The sequence below is a fragment of the Pezoporus occidentalis genome, unplaced genomic scaffold, assembly GCF_034315485.1.
Source record: "Pezoporus occidentalis ecotype Australia unplaced genomic scaffold, CSIRO_AGI_Poc_V1 ctg114, whole genome shotgun sequence".
In the NCBI taxonomy this organism is placed as follows: Eukaryota; Metazoa; Chordata; class Aves; order Psittaciformes; family Psittacidae; genus Pezoporus; species Pezoporus occidentalis.
In genome coordinates this window covers 1151647-1170091 of record NW_026912929.1, presented here as the reverse complement: position 1 = coordinate 1170091, position 18445 = coordinate 1151647, and the positions used below count along the sequence as shown (strand labels likewise).

The 18445-nt window shown below is 43.1% G+C and overlaps 2 protein-coding genes and 1 long non-coding RNA gene across 3 annotated transcripts in view; 1 reads left to right on the top strand and 2 right to left on the bottom strand.

Moving 5' to 3' along the window:
- The window catches only part of MGLL (monoglyceride lipase), an 83125-nt gene that overhangs the window by 61189 nt on the left and 3491 nt on the right, over nucleotides 1–18445 (bottom strand). The gene's annotated exons all lie outside the window — the stretch shown is intronic.
- The window catches only part of KBTBD12 (kelch repeat and BTB domain containing 12), a 32941-nt gene continuing 15427 nt past the window's right edge, over nucleotides 932–18445 (top strand). Inside the window, exons 1-4 of the mRNA XM_062636783.1 lie at nucleotides 932–1158; nucleotides 7878–9009; nucleotides 9946–10216; nucleotides 13380–13530. Coding sequence (XP_062492767.1) covers nucleotides 7940–9009; nucleotides 9946–10216; nucleotides 13380–13530 — 1492 coding nt within the window. The 5' untranslated portion in view covers nucleotides 932–1158; nucleotides 7878–7939. The remainder of the gene's footprint in view (nucleotides 1159–7877; nucleotides 9010–9945; nucleotides 10217–13379; nucleotides 13531–18445) is intronic.
- LOC134173131 (uncharacterized) lies at nucleotides 7329–12714 on the bottom strand. Its single transcript, XR_009968143.1, has 2 exons — nucleotides 11804–12714; nucleotides 7329–7990 (listed from the first exon to the last, which is right to left on the bottom strand). It is a non-coding gene; the product is annotated as an uncharacterized LOC134173131 (long non-coding RNA).

Genomic DNA, 18445 nt, shown 5'->3' with positions numbered 1-18445 from the left:
CCTACTGTAAATTGTTGCACGTAGCAGGAGAACAAGGCAATTTAGGGGATATGGTCTGGTTTTATCACAGCTGTGGCATTTCATCAGCCCACAGTTCCATCTTGGCTCCTGTGAAAGCTGTCCTATCAGATTGGATACTTTTATTTCTAAGATAAAGCTGAACTTTTAATAAGAACAATCTGGGAGTTTGGGCAATATATATCTCTGTAATCTGATCTATTGAATGCTCTGACAGGAGTAAACTTTAATCACTTTGATTTTTTCCTGGTTCTGTTCACAAATGAGATGAAATATGCTTTGTAAAATTGTGTACATCTGAATTTCCCCCGTAGAAACAACAAACTGCTATTAATAGCTGAGTATTCCTGAACATTCCCTCTACAGCTTTTGGATAAGCTCTGTAATAAAACCATCAGACTAAAACCCTAGATAAGGAAATATATTTCCCTTTCAATTTTCTCAAACGCTATTATGATTGATCAACCAATTAGTAGAGTGAATAAATAAATTAATGCCATTTGAAAAAGAACATTCTGATAACCCCTTGATGTCTTCCTCAACTGAAAATATAGGGACAACATGAATCAATTTTATAACCCTAAATTTTCCTTAATCTTTTTTTCCATCTTTGCTTAACCATATGGAGATATAAACAGTGTATTATGGCCCTCTCGATTCCCCTTTAATTTACAGAGTACAGGATCTGCAGCTGAAGTAAATCAGTGCTGCCCCACTACTCTGGGTCAATTTAGTGGCTCTGCTTCTGATTTACACCAACACAAACAAGAATATGGGCCTTAAAACATACAAATAACACATTTGGTCAGGAATCCTGATTTTATACACAACTTTAGCTCTTAATGATATAGCAAGGGCAGGAGAGAGAGAGTTTGCTCAGCTGTAGAGGCAGTGGCCTTGGTTTTGAGAGTGAATTGGATAGGGTCAACTAGCAACAGCATCTCCTCTGGTTCAGTGTGTCCTTATGTAGCCCTGTACATGATATTAAAGCAGCTCTTCATCCCAGCCAGGAGCCCAGCACTGGCTATTTATAGCCCTGGCACCTTGTTGCTTACCAGCAGCTCTGTGCTGCTGTGTGAGGTCCCTGTTTCTCTCTCCCACACAGTCTGACAGGTACCTGCTGCTCCTGGCGTCAGAAAGGTACATTTAATCCCCCCTAAGGGCAGGAAAGAGAGGGGAATTTGGTGCTGGATGGGAATGGTTGCTTTGGGATGCTGGGTGTTTTGGACATTTGTGGGCAGGGGTGTGTGCCTTGGGGAACCCTTACAGATACTGGGGACGGAGTTATAGAACCTCCTGCTGGTGCCAAAAATGATGCCCTCTCAGTCCTTATGGTGCCTGTTGTCCAGTTCATTAAGGGATTGTGAGAGATTAGTTACAAAGTTAGCATGGGAACCCCCAAACAATGTCAAAATTGGGCTCTCTCTGCAGCTATATGGGGTTTGCCAGCAGTGTGGAAATAGGATCACCTGTGGATGCAGGAATCTCAGTGTCTGAGGTCTGTGCACAGGGGGTCTTTGCATATCCCACAAGCCTGCAAACATCTAGATTTGTTTCCAGTAAGGAAGCTTGGAGCAACTGGGGCTTGGAGCAAGCTGCTCTAGTGGAAGGTGTCCCTGCCCTGCCCATGGCAGGGGGTTGGAACTGGATGAGCTTTAAGGTCCTTTCCAACCCAGATCAGTCTGATTATGATTCTTCCATCAAGGTATCTGTATGTGCCTGGCACTATCAATAGCCTGAATGTTTTTAATATGAGGGTTCAGTGGAGTTTGCAGATTTCGTAGGTATTGAATATGTGTGTTAGTGCTGGGGCATTTTGGAAGTGGTGCTGTGTTCTTGCCGTGGGTTGCTCTGAGTTTTCTTTTCCATGGGTATGGACATACCCAGATGTTTGCTTGGTAGTGATTGCAATCAAAACTAGAGGATTTCATGGGGAAGGCTGGATTTGAACAGTAACTATGAAAAGATGGCATCAAGTAATCAGGGTTTACAACTTGCCATTTATTTTAGTTTCACTGCTGAGTGACAGGGATATTGAGGCTTTTCCATACCATTGCTCAACAAATGGATCTATACCTCAGGGCTTTATGTAAATATTAGCAATTAGAGTTCACATTCTTTTGTGTTGAAAAATGCAAAAACAGGCACCTAGTTTCCAGCAAATAATTAAATCAAGTTACTTCTGATTGTGATGGTCCCATTTACAATGTCTGATATAATTGGTCCAGAAAGTGAGCCTTTCCTACACTCACCACTATATTGAGATAAATGTAATAAGAGAAACCTCCAAGACCTTTGCCAGGCTGCTTAAATTGCTGCTGAAATACATTTTAGAATTACATTTTCCTTCTGCTGGCATCTGTCATTGGGTATGTAAAAACCTTGTGCATCCTCCTTCTGTGAATGAGCACTTTGCCATTTCAATTAGGTTGGATATATAAGAGAAACGATCTGCACATGTGAACTGTAAAAGAACTGGGCTCTGTAGGCATATATTTAGCTACTATTCTTCTCATGCAATTAATGCACATAATTGGCTCAGACTGGGGTTTGTTTGTAGGCATTTGTTTGGGAGCGGAGCCACATCCATTTTCCACTTACATTGTGGAATTCTTTTGACTGACTTCACTGGGCTTTGAATCAGAGGAAGATTAAGGTCGGGTGAAGGCGTATTTGCAAAGGTGGCCCACGGGGTCTTTCATTTTCAGCTGCTTTGATTTTTGTCATGAATCTATAACAGTTTAGAGAAGGAAAAAAAAGCCTGGTATTTGCTGAGATAGGATCAATATTAATCCAATCCCACATCTAGGCCTCTGTCTTGGCAGTAAACGGAGCTCAAACTATCAAATCTTTCCAGAATCATAAACTACCCAAAGGCTTTGAAAACTGATCAAAGCATCTCCAGGTCTCCGACGGTCAAACGTGCTCCCAAACATGGTTTCTGCAGCTCTGCAGGCTGCTTAGAAATCTCCTGTCAGGTGTCAACCTTCTCCCAGCCCCAAAGGCTGTGTTAAGTCCCATTTTAATTTCCTTTTAAATGAAGAAGCAATGAAATGAGAAATAACACAAAGAAGCTACTGCAGGAAGGACAGGCTGTAGCAGTCTGAGTGGAGATGTCTGCAGGCAGCGGGATATTTCCAGCAGCAGGGATGCAGTGATGCACACAGGGGGACACAACACTGCCACACCTGCATACATCCCCAGCAGCAGCCTGTCCTTCTGCACTGAGAGCATCCTTTTACACACTCATGGACTGCAACTGGCATCCCATGAGGATGCTCAGCAGCACACGTCCCAGCAGGAGGTGGTTCATGCTTGGGTATCATGGGACCTCAGGCTGCTTTGACTCGGGGTCCTCAGTATCAGATGCCATGTGAAAATGAACGGGGTGCCACAGGGATTGAGGGAGAAAGAGTTAAAATCTCTCTCAGAAGGATTGTTGTGCTTTATCTTATACAGGCAAATGGCACAACTTGATTTGTAGTGCTCCCAGTTTCAAAACCTCAAGGTAAGTTCCTCCTTCCCTGCCAGCAGTAAAACAACTGAGACCTTCTGAAATGTACCTGTGATGGGCCTGATCCTGGGGTATGGATAGGGATGAGCAAGGAGAGTTCCTTCTCTGACTGTAATGCGAAGGAGATCACCTCAGCTGGCAAACCTTTTAATGCTGCCTGGGCAATGTGAGGCTGAAGTTTTACCTTTAGAAGTGATGCAGACACTTCAGTTCCTAAATCACACAGGGAGCATGAGTAGGACTTGGACTCTTAACTTAACTGGATGCCTTTCAAAACCTGGACATGCTAAATCTCTAAGTAACCAGCAACAGACAGAATATGGAAGACCTCAGAAAAGGTACCGTGCCTGCTGGTAGTTATGGTGACACATGAGACACATCCCCAGGCTAATGTCTAATAGTCACAGAGAACCATTTATTAGAAGCACTTACCTGTGTGCCCTCTCAAACCGTATAGACATCCATTTCCTAAGAAGAACTGGATTTTCTCTCTCACTTGCTGTTCTGCCCTAAGTTTGTGCATTTTATCCGGACAGAATGGTTGAAATTCATTCAGGAAATAATACCAAAGTCAAAGCAAAAGAGTAAGACTTCCCTGAAACTGTGAGTGACATTTCCAGCACAGAGTTCTGGCCACGGACAAGAAATGCTTCCCGATCTGATCATCGATAATAGTTCTTTGAACCTGGTTTTTCAGCCAGTTACTAACTTGGGTTGATTTAGCCAGTTGATTTCATCACAATGTGTAATTATATCCTGTAGGACCGTGTCAGTGATCTCACTCAAGACAAAGTATCTAATTTATCCCCTATTATCCCTGAAAAAATGAAGACAATTAGATTGGAGTGACACAATTTGTTCTTGACAAATATGTGCTATAGCTGCTTCTATCAACTTATTAGCCTCTAAATTCTTAATCCAATCATGTAATAATTTCTTCAGGCACCTTTCCAGGTATAAGAATGAAGGGAGTAGTTCCCATTATCCTACAGATATAGGAACATCTATAATTCCCCGGAAACAGTCTTTCTATATCTTATTATAGCTTTTCCCTATATCAAGATGAGCAATGTGACTTGCCCTTCTCGAGCGCTGCAGGATCCTTGGCATGGTTTAAAATCTTGATCTTAAATGCCAGCACAGCCTTCATCATTAAATCCTGAGATTATAGCATTATTATCATCTGGGTACTGATTCCTGCCTCGCTGTGGCTGTCAGCCAAATGTCATAACACATACAATTAACAGATTTGCTCCTCGGCTTACTGATAACAAGGCAAGCACAAATGATTCATAGGCAGAGGCAAGGGCTCTTTGATGTGCCTGAACTCTGAACCTCCCAGCACCTGAAGGGAGAGGCAGGCTGAGCACAGGGCAGCCTCATTAAGGCAGAGAAGAGGGGAAAAGAAAGCAGGAGAGGAAGAGGAGGCTGCAGGAGGTGCCCCTGCAACTCATGCTGGGAGCTGTGACCCCTTCTGGGCCAGGTCCTGCAGCTCCCACCCTCCCACCATGGCTGGGAAAGAAGAGATTCCTTGGGACTGGGGAAAGAACAGGAAAAATCCATACCCCAGACAGGAGCACAGACAAAATAATGTCTCTAATTACAAGGTAGCTTTTTGTTTTCCCAGAGGTTAAGGGAAGTTCCTGGTGAGATCCTTCCATCTGGTTCACAGTCCCTTTGCGCTGGGGCAGTTCAAAGAGGCTGCAGTGTAACTGAGAATTGAGGACAGCATTTATTTATAGTGCGATAGCCTCATAAAAGCCATAGAGCTGAGCTCACAGCAGTGTGCTTATTTATGTTTTGAACTGCTCATGCAGCACCCTCCTGCCTTGCAAAACGTGTGCTGTAGCTCCTGCATGAAAGTACGTGTGACTCTTCATGAGGTTCATGACACAAAGGCAAGGAAAAGTGGAATTTGACTAACAAACCAGCTGATGGAAAAATTGAAGGAGGAACAGAACTGGAGGGAAATGAATAGCCCAGCTCTGAAATAAAGTAACAGCAAATGAAGATTTGCACCTGAATTCGTTTTTCACAATAGAAGAAAAGAACATCTAAAGCCTCTGAATAAGGCAGTAACTCTGATTTCAGTTCCTGGTGACATTAGAAAGGATTTGAGCCTTGCAATAGGGATTTTATAATGACAACCCAGCCCCTGGCACAATCCCAGTATAGCGTCTCACTGCAAATTATATTTGTGTCACATTTATCCTTTCTTTTAATATCAATGTACCATCTTTCTGCCTCTGTAACCCAGAGGGGAAAGCAAAGCAACACCATTTCATTATTACTCTCTAATAGTCTTTCCAATGATATAAAGGAGAATATTAATATCCTTCCAATGACCTCACCTAAACACTGCTAAAAGCCAGGGGGGACTGACAAGTTTGTAGCTAATGCACAGGGATGAATTTCTGGAGTTAATGAAAGGATCTCACCCCTGGGTTTTAAACCTGTTTTCTTTTTAACCTTTTAGCTTCAGTTTCCCCAGCAGTAGAATGGAGACAGTAGAATTACATGCAAGTCAACAGCATGATTTTATTGAGTATGGCTCAGTCAGGAGCTTGGTGTGCTAGCAAAGCAAAGAGAGGAAGAGGGTGAGTTCTTATGAGGAAAGGCAAATAGTGTCTTTTTGACAGTGTAAGGTGCTCAAGCTCTGCTTGTAGCTCTGGCTGGGGAAGCAGAGCTGCTCTGTGGGCTGAGATCACCCCACATTGGGTACAGATGGGCAGCACCCTTCATCATGGGTAGTGGGTGTTATCCATCAGTAGCGCAGAAACAGCATGAGCTTCGTTGTGCTTTAAGATTGCTATTGCTAACGTCTTAATCATGAAAGAGAGGAGAAAAGGCTGTGAGCATGTTGTGCCAGATATCCTAATTACTGGGAAATGAACACAAAACATTCACAAACCCAATGAACAGAGTAATCAAGGACAAAGTGTTGCTCTTAAGAAAGCGAAATTAACAGCGAAAGAAAGCGTCAAGGTGACCAGCAAAGGAAGTGAAATCATAACTCGGTTCTATACGCTGCTTCTTCCTGATCTGTACAAAAGTCTGGGAAAGATGATGATGATTAATCATCTCGCTTGTTCTTCACATTAGAAATGCACATTTTGTCCATTCTGAAAAAGCTGGAGGATGTGCGAAGCTCTGACACCACAAAAGAGAAAGGAGAGGAGCTGATCATTTTGGTTAACCCTGGTTAGTCAGATTGCTGAATGGCTGGTTATTAACGCTTTCATCCGGTTGAGAGCAAACATCCTGCTAAAAGACAATGAGGCTCATCTGCTTTAAGATGTGTGTGTTTTTAATACACAAGTCTTTGAGATATGGGGTGGTTCCTTTATGAAAATGCAGTGAAGAACGACTATTAGAAGGTGATAAAATAGCACAAGGGGAAAGCAATAAACTGGCCATCCAATTATCATGTAGGATTAAAAAGAAGAACAGTTTCTATCTCATAAAATGCTTCTACTGATTGTAATGACTACTCCAGAGGCAGTCGATTCAGGATTAAGACCTACATTTTCTTGAATGCAGTATTTCAATTCAATGGAGCCAGGAAGAAAAAGAGTCTAGGTTTTGAAATACCATCACTTTATATTTTGTACTGAACTTACTGCCTTGGATTTTTTAAAAGCACCATAAGAAGAGCTCAGAGCTTGGCCCCCATTCAGACTATGAATTTCATGTTTTGTCTTCCAAATCCATTTATAACCCAGATTCATTTCTCAGATTTGTTGCTTGTAGTTTCAGATTTGGAATAAGGAAAGAATTGATAAAATCAAGGCAATGCTGGTTTTTAAGCATGCCTGGCTTTTAATTTGGCACCAAAGGTTTCAAAGAATTTCATACACTGTTTTTCTGTGTTGATGCATATTTCTTTAATGAAATTCAGACTACTTTTGGTGCTTCCGGGATTTGAGAAAACCAGTTCAATCTGCCATACAAGACCCTGATCCCACAAGAATTGAAGCTGTGAGGAATGTTACTCATTTGAATAGTCTCATTAAGCAACTTATGTCATGTTTACAGTGTGTTTTAAGCATGGTTATACCACAGCTTAAGGACTAAGTTGTGTATTGGTGATTCATGACATGAGTCAAGAGAAGTCTAATTTTCATTAAATACTCACAAATCCTGGGGGGCGTGTTGAATATTAAAGTGTTGATTTTCATTTTATTTTGTGCTGTGGATCTTGAGCCTGAGACCATAACTTTACATACTTTTAATGCATTACTCATTCATATCACATGGTCATCCTATAGAATTACCATCTTTTGATAATAACACACCATTTACCCAATGGTTTGTTCTTATTGGACAATTATGCTTCTACCTCTAGGAATATTCCTGATGAAGACCTTCAGTTCTGAGGTTTAAAACCAGGAAGTTTGGAGATCAACCATGGATCATAAGGCCGAGGAGAAAAGAAAGCAGCGCCACAGCTTGACTTTACTGGAACAAGTAAAGAGAATGAAAGAATCAGCAGAGATTATTGATGTTGTCCTAGTTGCAGAAGGTGAGAAATTCCCCTGCCATAAGGTGGTGCTGGCTGCCTTCAGTCCCTATTTCAAAGCCATGTTTACCTGTGGCTTGGTTGAATGCACCCAAAGGGAAGTGGTCCTCTATGACATCTCTGCAGAGAGCGTGGCCGTACTCCTCACCTACATGTACAGCGCGGAGCTGCACCTCACCAACCACAACGTGCAGACTGTTGCCCTCGCTGCCTATTTCATGCAGATGGAAGAGGTTTTCAGTCCGTGTCAGAAGTACATGATGGACCACATGGATGCCTCCAACTGTGTAGGCATCTACTACTTTGCAAGCCACATTGGGGCAGAAGATTTATCCGATCAGGCGAGGAAATATTTGTACCAGCATTTTGCTGAGGTGAGCCTACAGGAAGAAATATTGGAGATTGAATTCCAGCAGCTGTTGACTCTCATTAAATCAGATGATCTGAATATTTCCAGGGAGGAGAACATTCTGGACCTTGTCATTCGATGGGTCAAACACAGCAGAAAATCACGTGAAGAGCACCTCATTGAGCTCCTGAAGCAAGTGCGACTGGTACTTGTCAGCCCTTCCTTTCTGCTGGAAGCCCGGAAAAGGAACACAATGATCCTGTGCAATTCAGAATGCAATGACATGTTTGAGGAAGCACTGAAAGCCATCAAACTCTCCAGCCACCCTTCCCTCAGCCTGCGCTATGGCATGGAGACTACTGACCTCTTACTCTGCATCGGCAACAATTCTCTCGGCATTAGGTCAAGGCATGGTAGTTACGCAGATGCCAGTTTTTGCTACGCTCCTGCGACACAAAAGACTTACTTCATTTCCTCTCCGAAGTACGGGGAGGGTTTAGGATATGTTTGCACTGGTGTCGTGACTGAGAAAAATGATATTATTGTGGCAGGTGAGGCAAGCGCTGCCAAAATGTCCAGACAAAAGACCAGGAACATTGAAATTTATAGGTGTGTACCCAGAGTCCGAAATTCCCATTTTATTTAAGCATTTGAAATCCAAATAATGTTTCTGGGAATAAAAAAGACCATTAGACAAAATGTTCTTTACTTGAAAGTTTTCCCAGAGGTTTTGATTAACCAGTTTGTCACAGTTTATCTTCACAGCACTGAATTATAGAGATGCAACCAAATCTTGAGGTCTTTCTCTCCCGAAAGAAGGATTTGCTTTAGTGGCATCTCTGTGTAAATGAGTTTGATTAGATCCTAGAGCAGTGTATGTGGATTTTCTCTTGTCCTTATGGAAACCTCAATGTTTTCCTGGGATACTCTTTTCTAGATTGTTAGCAGGGGGAAGTGAGGCAAGTGAATGGCCCAAGGAGTCCAGTAAGGCAGAGAAAACACACCTCTCTGTTGGTGATAGTATTTCGGAGATTAAAGGAGAGGGACTGATAGTTCTAAACCCCGTTCTGTTTTTACTTGTGTCTTTTTCAGATGCATACATTTTAAAGAAAACTAGACTTTTTCTGGATTAAAGCTAAAATTAAGAAATGGTGACAACATTTTCAGATACAGATGCTTAAATTTAAGGAAGTAAATCCACACTGGGGCAGATGAAATGGCCTTATTTTCAGCAGTGTTGAGCTCTTGCTTTTCCCACTGAGTTCAGTCAAAACTGTGACTGAGCAGCACACACAGAAATAAGGGACTTCTTGTCTTAATGGAGGTCCAATATCTTTGAGAGGATGCCTAGGACTCCTCATGCTAAAACCGCTTGATCTTGCAAACATTGGGCTCAATCTTATAACTACTCTGTGAAGGAGAAAGCTCCTCCTGTCACTGCACCATTGCCTGAGTCAGCACTGATGATCAAGGGGGTAATGTCTCAGAGCAAGCTGATGGGATCTCGGTGAACCAGGGCATTTACAGCTTTGGGTTTTCCTACAGATACCACCAAAGAGGAAACCAGTTTTGGCACAGCCTGTGCACTACTGAGCAACGTGAACTCTACGCGTTGGGCACTATCCATAATGATCTCTATGTAATAGGAGGGCAAATGAAAGTGAAAAATCAGTATCTGGTCACAAACAGTGTGGAGAAGTATTCCATGGAGCAAGGCACCTGGAGAACCACGGCACCTCTTCCTGTACCATTAGCCTGCCACATGGTGGTGGCAGTGAAGAATAAGCTCTATGTCCTGGGTGGATGGACACCACAGGTTAAGACATGTGCCAGTTACTTTGTTTTGTTTGTGCACTAACAAACTCTGCTGTATAATTTTATGGTGCTTCTTGCATAGGAAAAATATGTCAGTCATAGCAGAAGAATATATTGCTCGCATTCATGGAACCATAGAATCCCAAGCTGGTTTGGGTTGGAAAAGCCCTTAAAGCCCATCCAGTTCCAACCCAAGGACGCCTTCCACTTGAGCAGGTTGCCCAAAGGCCCATTTATCTGCTTAAACATCTTTTGTAGGAAAAGCAAACGGGGGGAAGAAGAAATGTCCATCATTTGCCATCCTCACTGCAAATACCAGCCGCAGGAAGGGCTGTGCTTTCATAGAGATGTGCACAGTCAGCAAGAGTTTAAAACACATCTCCTGTGTCAACATGGCTTCCAGCCTTTCCTTTCCTTATTTACCATCCTCTTAATTTGTTTAGGTGTGACTAAATGATGATATTTAAATCACACAGGGGCCCCTAACTGAGCCCTGTCTCAAGAAGTGTGTACAAAGGTAAATTCCAAAGACAGATCTATATATGAAATTTAAAGTTCAGCTCAGTTCCTCAGGAAGCTGCCTTGGGTAACTAACGTTCATTTATTTGGTTTTTCATTGTATTGTATTCTCTGGAACACAGATTCGTTCAATCGATCCATTCGTTTGTTTCAGTTACAGTGCTTGGCCATGTAAAGTTTTAACAGGAATTCTCAGCAGGACCACAGACACCAGGTTCAGTAGGGCAGGGAATATAGAGGCCTATGCTACAAGGAAGATGGATGTTAAGACCAGTACTTGCTCTCTCCAGTTGTTCCCAGTGCAAAAGATCTTAATGTTAAGAGTGTAGCCCATTCTTATTGACTGCTCAGTGCAGCTGAAATTTCAGCACTCAAGATAAAGCCCCACATTTACAATGAAGAGGAGCATCTGTAATCCTATTGCCGACAGCAACGTGTTCAGCCTGTCATCACGTCTCATTGGTTTGTGTTCCCTTGAAATAAATTACTGTTTAAAGTACTGAAAAAGCAAGATGTATCGAGCAAAGAGTTCCACCGCTTTGGATGTTTTGAGTGCAGGAATTCCCAACAGGAAGATCAGAGGGTATTTCTGATAGTGAAACACCTGAGTGAGGATAACTCGCTATTGAAAGGATGAAAGCAGGAAAACACTTCATGTAGAAACAATCTGTAAAAAAAACTAAACTGAAAGGATGGATGTTGAAGTCAGACAACCAGCTTTGTCTTGCTTAATAGATCTCTGGACAGATTTCAAGGCAGAAAAGTGGCTTAGAAGTCAAAATATTGAGCCAAGAATGGCTCTAAAAAACAATACAGGCATCTTGAGAATGCCTGATGGGGATACCTGCCATCCAGTGCTATCTGAAACAATCCATGGAGTCTGAGGTTATGTACAAATAGGCTTGAGATGAGCAGATTAACAGTAATAGATTAAACCCCGTATCTTTTTAAGATGAGGGTGTACCTGAAGAGATCAGAATAAATTAGCTAAAGCTCTCCAAACCCATGCTTTAAGACCAGCACTGCAGAGCGCTGAGCTCTTGTGGTACCATGTAGCTCCCCCACTCACCTGCCAGATGCAGTGATTGTAGAGCTGGGGCTACCACAGCTGCACTGTGAAAGCAGACCAGTTCCTCAAGCCAGGAGCTGTCCTTGTGCTCAGGCACTGAATGTTCTGTCAATCCTGAACAAACACCAACGACACAGCACTGATGGAGTGCCCTGAGTGTGTGTGTCCATTACAGGACAGAGATAAATACATGTTCCCATCCCACTCCGGCTTTGTAATTGAAACAAGACAAGGCAAAGTCAAGCCAGGACATTAAATGACAGCTTAGGAGGGCAAAAGCTTGACTCACAGCAGCATTGCTCTGGCTTAGCATCAGTCCAGCCTCACTGATGCCAGCAGAGTTAAAAACCAAAGGGACTCCAGTCTTGGTAACTGGGAGCTCTTAAAAGTGGCCCTTGAGACACAGAGAAGGGCTGCTGGGTGTTATGTTTTCTGTACATAAAGAGCAGAGGGTGCGCTCTGAGGTGAACGTTACCATGAAAATGAGGTAGGATGTGAAATTACAGCATGTCGAATGGTGCCTGCTCCTAAGTAAATGCTTACCCTGTGCTGAAAATACACAGCTTACCCCTCTTTCATTGAATAAATTAGTATTTCACACCACAGAGAAAGAGCATGCCCCTGGCCGCTCACAGGGAGCAACCAAAGGGCTAAACATTTAATTTTCAGTTTGCCTTCTACTACCTTGCCTATGACAGTAGCGTTGGGAAGGTCTTTTGGGAACGAATAATAACAAAGACAGCAAGAACACATAGAACACCATCAGAAGCAAGCAAAGTCGTTCTCTCCTCCTCACTCCCTCTACCTGAAACCTTTCATCCCAAAATATGTCAGGATCCTCTCCCCACAGCCTACTGCTTACATTCAAGGGTGTCGTACCCGGAAAACATAATCTGAGTTCCCTGCATCATAGAAGACAAGCAGATAAAGGGGAAGAAGATTAGAGAGAACAAGAGGAGTAGGAGTACTAAAAGACTATTATGGCAGCACAGATTAGTGGGGGGGGGGGGATAGGAACTTACTATAAAAGCTACTGAAGTTACAGCAGTTGAACGACATTACTCTGGTTAGGCTGACTAAATAAACACACAAGTGACTTGAGAATAACTTATGTGTATATAGAGGCCTGGGAAATGCCAGCAAAGAACCTCAGGGAGAAAGAATCACAGCATGGGCTGAGTAACATCAGGAATAGATTTCAACTGTTAGCAGGAAGAAAGATGTCAGAGTGGTTTTCCCTCTATTATTAAGACTTTAAAGCAGCCTTGTGATAAAAAGTATGTTCAACCACAGGCAGAACCTATGGATGGGTTCATGGAAGGCCCATGCCTGCGTTGTTAAAACCCAAATCCCCAGCTTTATTACTGCAGGATATAGATGACATCTTACTCCTTTGCCTTCCACAGTGCACTCCCAGCCACAAGTCCTGGGTGCTGTTAAACCCTAGGGAGCATGAATCACTCTGCAGCTATAATTGATGTGTTTATGTTATTTATCTGCTGTGATTAATTGCATGCAGGCATGTGCAGAGGGCTCCAAATGCTGTATTATTACCTGGCTGTCATATTTCATACAGATGGATCTGCCTGACGATGAGCCGGATCGATTAAGTAACAGAACGTTTCGGTACGACCCAGGCCAAGACAAATGGACAGAAAGAGCACCGATGAAGTACTCCAAATACCGCTTCAGCGCAGCCGTAGTCACCAGCGAGATTTATGTCTTGGGTAAGAGGAAGCAGATTTTGAACAGATAGCACCTAACTTGTTCTTCTGTGCAGCAATTTGCCTCTGCGAAGTGAAATATCTCACCCTGCGCTAAGTCCTGTAGGACAAAGTATGTTAGGCTAAATGGGCATCTTTTTTTCCCAAGTTATTTCCCCTCCTCATCACTTCTTTCTTCCTCAATATGTGTAGCTTAAAGAAAGGGAATATTTAGTGTTCCAGATTAATAGACTTTGCTTTTTAAACTCCTTTTCTTTGGAGTATCCATGTATGCTATAAATTACTGCTGATTGCCTGTTTTCACAAATCTTGAGAGGACTTTAATGTCCATAAATCTGTAAAATTTGGTTGAAATGGGCCAAGAAGTGCAAAAGCTATGAAAGGCAGGCAAAATAATGTAAATGCAGCTAGAGAACACACATGTAGGGAGGGAAATTGCACAAGTAATAGTAGAACTCATTTTTAAGGGGAAGATGAACCTAACACTGAGCCAAAAATGATTTGTCAACAAATTCTACCTGTGAATACGCTGCTTAAAATCCACCTTTAACAGTATGGGTGGAAATGGAGATTTAGCTGCGCAGTATCCATGGGCACCCTGTATAGTGCACCTATGTAAGATCCAGATCTTCTGGGGGCAGAAGGAGAAGGGAGGGAGGCAAGGTGGAAATGGGTAAATGCAAGATATGTTCTGTACCCCATGACGAGGCCCTGCTTCCCACGAATAAAAACATGAAATAAATACATAGCTCTGGCTTGGTACATAAAGATGCTGCAGAGAGATGAGACTTCTTCCAAGCAGCTCTGGAAAACAAAGTCCTTAAATGAAGTTTGTCAGCTCTTTCAGGGAGGATCACTGCCTTCCTGTGCAGTTCATACAGGTGCCAGCACATTCAGGATTAGGTGGAACTCTAGAGCACAAATGAAAAATCACTGCAGAGAATGTTCATCCTCTCTAATGCCTCTGAATGTGATTTCTGTCATAAATCTGAAGCAAAAGGCAAAGCACTAGCTTTGAATAAGATGCGGTAGCAGACACTGATATACAAGTCTAATTTTTGCTCTCATCCATCTACGTGCAAATCTGTAGTAAGTATTCTGCTGATCTCAATTGTGTTGTGCTAGGCTAGTTTTGTTCAGACACTCAGCCTTTGAAGTGTTAATTTCTGTTGGCACAGAACAGAGAGCACACAGTCACTGTCCAAAAACCCCTTCCCAGCCTAATTGCCAGCTCCAGCATGTAAAACCCTCATTGATTTACTGGAATTATTCTAGAGTCACTCTGATGGACGAAAAATGAGAAATAAAATAGAAGGTTTGGTCTGAGTAACAGCATTGTTTAGGAACCTGTACAATGGGTCTGAATCAGCAATCCCGCAATATAATTGTCTGTTTGTCATGTAATGTTCCTAGAGATTCTCATGCTACTTATACAGTGTACATAATCCTCATAAAGTAAATGAACAGCATTTCCTAAGGCGCAAAATCCTTTCTCCTATTCATCCCATTTGATGGTCGTAGCTCTTTCTCTCCATATTTTCCCAGGAACATAACTATATTGGTTGGAAAGCCCAAGAAAGAGCGGTATTGTGTTCTTAATGACAGGGGCAATTGAGACACTTCTGGAAGCAAACCAGATGGGAGGGCTCTATTTAAGGTCACACATTTTAATCTCTTGCTTAAAAAAATATCCTTTCCAGCTCAGTCTCTGAAAACTTCCGATAGCCAACATGCAAATTGGGAAAATTTATCCACATAAATCAGTTTGAATGCCATAGTCATTAGCTTCTGTTAAAGCACCCTGAAATGCAGGTCACCGGTAAACACTGTTGTATCACCATGACAGCTTTACCCGTGGGGTGTTTTTATGTTCTATAATTCCTGCTTTATAAATAAGAACATATAGAAGGATGTTAATGAGAAAGCCCATTGGGGCATTTAGGAACAAGGAACTTTTCTTTACCCTCCTTAGCCTGGCATCTCACCTCTTACAACTTCTTGTTTTCCCCGTGTTCTTGCTAAGAGCTTCTTTTAGAAGTTGTAAGCAGTTAAATGGGGTTTGATTAAATCCTGAATGCCTCAATCATAAAATACCTGTTTGAGTATGTGCTTTGGGGTCCCTCTGGCAAGGCAAATGTGTGTAGGAAGGGCTGGAAGGAGACATTTTCACTTTCCTGCTTATTAACTGTGTGTTTGAATAACACCTTCATCTAAAATAAACACGTCTATAATTATGCTTTGGAGCTCTGGCAAGTAGCAGCTCATGGGCCTGATCCTGCCCTGTTACATCTGTGCAACAGCCTCCAGAGTGCCTGTGTGCAGGGAGGAGCAGAAAAGGCAAGTATCTGTTGTGATAGAGGAGATCAGAAATGCTCGCTACTGATTTAGGGATTATCAAAGGGAATGAGAACAAGGAATTAGAGGTGAAAAGGGGCTGGAACCAATGCACTGATCATGTTTAGGAAGACAATCTTTTGTTTCTTCAGCCCTGCTTCTAATCAGTCCTTTGCCCTCATGCCTTCCACAAACTGCATTACCTCATCTGCTGGGCAATGTGTTAGTAAAGGATGACAGTGCTTCTCAGTTTCACCCCTGGAAGCACCTGCCAGGGCTAGCTTTATGGCTCCCTTCTTTCCCCAGTCACCAGCCCTGCTTTGCGGGGATGGGAGCACAGCATCAGTGCTGAGCCTCTCAGCTTGAGTGCTGCTGAAGAGTAATGAAGGGAAACATTACATGAGAGATTAGCACTATTAAATCCATTGTGCATCCCAGAAATCAATTTAATAGTGAATTGTTCTATGAGAAGCAAGGCTTAGATTTCACTTGCTTATTGGGGAATTACTGCTGCTTTTTTTCCCCCACCCTTTTCCCAGGTTTTTTTGATCAAAATTCAAAGAGGCAATAGGAAGAATAGGTGTAGCTGGGGTTTGTGATCTGTGACTTAATGACATGATAAAGAACAACGGTGTCAGTGCCCTGAGGGCATTAACAGGTCTTGAGCATCCTGACCAGCATCACCTGGGAACTGCACCCACACTCTCTGCCTATAGGTCCAGGAGCATCATTTAAAGGCAGAGCTGAGAGGGATCAGGTCTTTCTCATCACCTTGCCTTTGCCTGAGAACTGTGGGTAGGACCTTCTGCAATTGCCTGCATCTGGCTGTGTGGAGCTGAGCCCTGAAGGTGAGTTCACTCCCTGGGTCCCCTTTCCTTTGGAAGCTCTTGTTGCTCCCCAATACACTGCCCTGGCTGAGAGGCTGTAGTTCATGGCAAATTTCAGGTGTCTGTTAGTGAGGGGAAGCAAATGAAATGGTGTGAAGTCTGATATTCTGAGGTTCCCACCACCCTGCTCCACTCAGTGGAGTACATAACCTCTTTTCAGTCCTATCTGGATCACCAGCCACCTTGTCGGTGTCATTTTGATCAGTCCTCCTGCTCATACAGTGAGCAGTCTAGCCTTGGATCTGGTGCCTATTCTGGAAGGGGGGAATTGTCCATGTGAGACTCAGCTGGCTGACAAATATAGCTGCATAAGAGCTTGGTGTGAAGGAGACTTGGAAGTGCAACTGCCCTGTGTTACTGCCTGCTTCAACAAGTAGCAGTGATGTGGGTTCATAGAATCCCAGAATGGTTTGGGACCTCAAAGTTCACCTCTTTGCAACTCCCCTGCCATGGGCAGGAGCACATGTAGGTTGGAATGCTCCTTATCTCTTTAAATACAGCTACATGTCAACCTTGCTCCTATAGAAGTACACAGGTATATCTAAGGCAGTTATTTCCTTTGCACTTGCTGAACTGATGATTACCAGTGACTCTTTCCCACTTCACTGCCAACCCCCCTCAAGTGCTGGGAGGCTGTTCTGTTATTAGAACTCATGTGACTCACATTGCATTCAGTCCTCTCTGATGAGCGTGGGGTGAGGGATAGGCAGCTGACCTCTCCAAAGTGATCTGCTTTGCCTTCAGCCAGCTATGAGCAGTGTGCGGGTACAGCAGGGCACAGAGCCCTTCCTCATTGGGATTCTGGAGTTGTGCTAATCGCATCACCTACCCTGCTCTGCCTTCTTGCTTCAAAGGCTCCTCTATCCTGATTTCTTAGTGAAGATCATGTATTTTATTTATATATTTATTTTGCTAATGGAGCTCCATGTTAAATTTGAAGTCCATTAGAACCGCTGCTTGTGGAGTGCCCTTGAAAGTATGTTTGATTGCAGAGTCACCCAGGCGTGATATGAAAAGCTCTCAAGCATTAATGGCTTTGGGAACACAAAGGTGGCTTCGCTGGCTTTTTTAAGTCCTTCAGTGGCATCTGAAACATCTCCTAGGGAAAGTGCATTGTGTGAAAAGCCTAACGTGCTGAAAGGGTGTATTGGTAAGGGGAGGGAGCAAGGCTGAGTTTGGGGGTTAAATCCTCTGGTGTGAGCAATGTGCAAATGACAGGGATGTTCAAAACTCCCAGTGAGAAATCCATCTTCCCCCTGCACTGAGGACGTGTAATTGGGCTTTTTGCAGAGAACTAAACCAGGTGATGCTGAATTCACCTGCTCTGGTTGTGATGAGATAGGAGAATGTGGCTTAATGAGGGACCCTTCCCAGATTCCATCACAGAATGGACATGGGAATAGCAATTGCTGCCCTTTGGGTACCTGTCACGACTTCTGGGAGGCCATGACACAGCACTTGTGCTTTAATGATCCCATCCATAGCTCTGGAGGGTTGCTTGGTGCAAGAGTCTCCCCCAGATGACCTAAAGTCAGCCAAGAGGGCAGAGCTCTACACTGCACTCTCCCTTAGCATCTTAAAGGTTACCCCCTTTTTATGTAGGGACTCCTTTAGGAGCAGAGCATGAACTCACTTGTTCAGTGGTGTAGCCAGAGAGCATGAAATAAAGGCAATCCTCATGGTCTGTACTGTAAAAT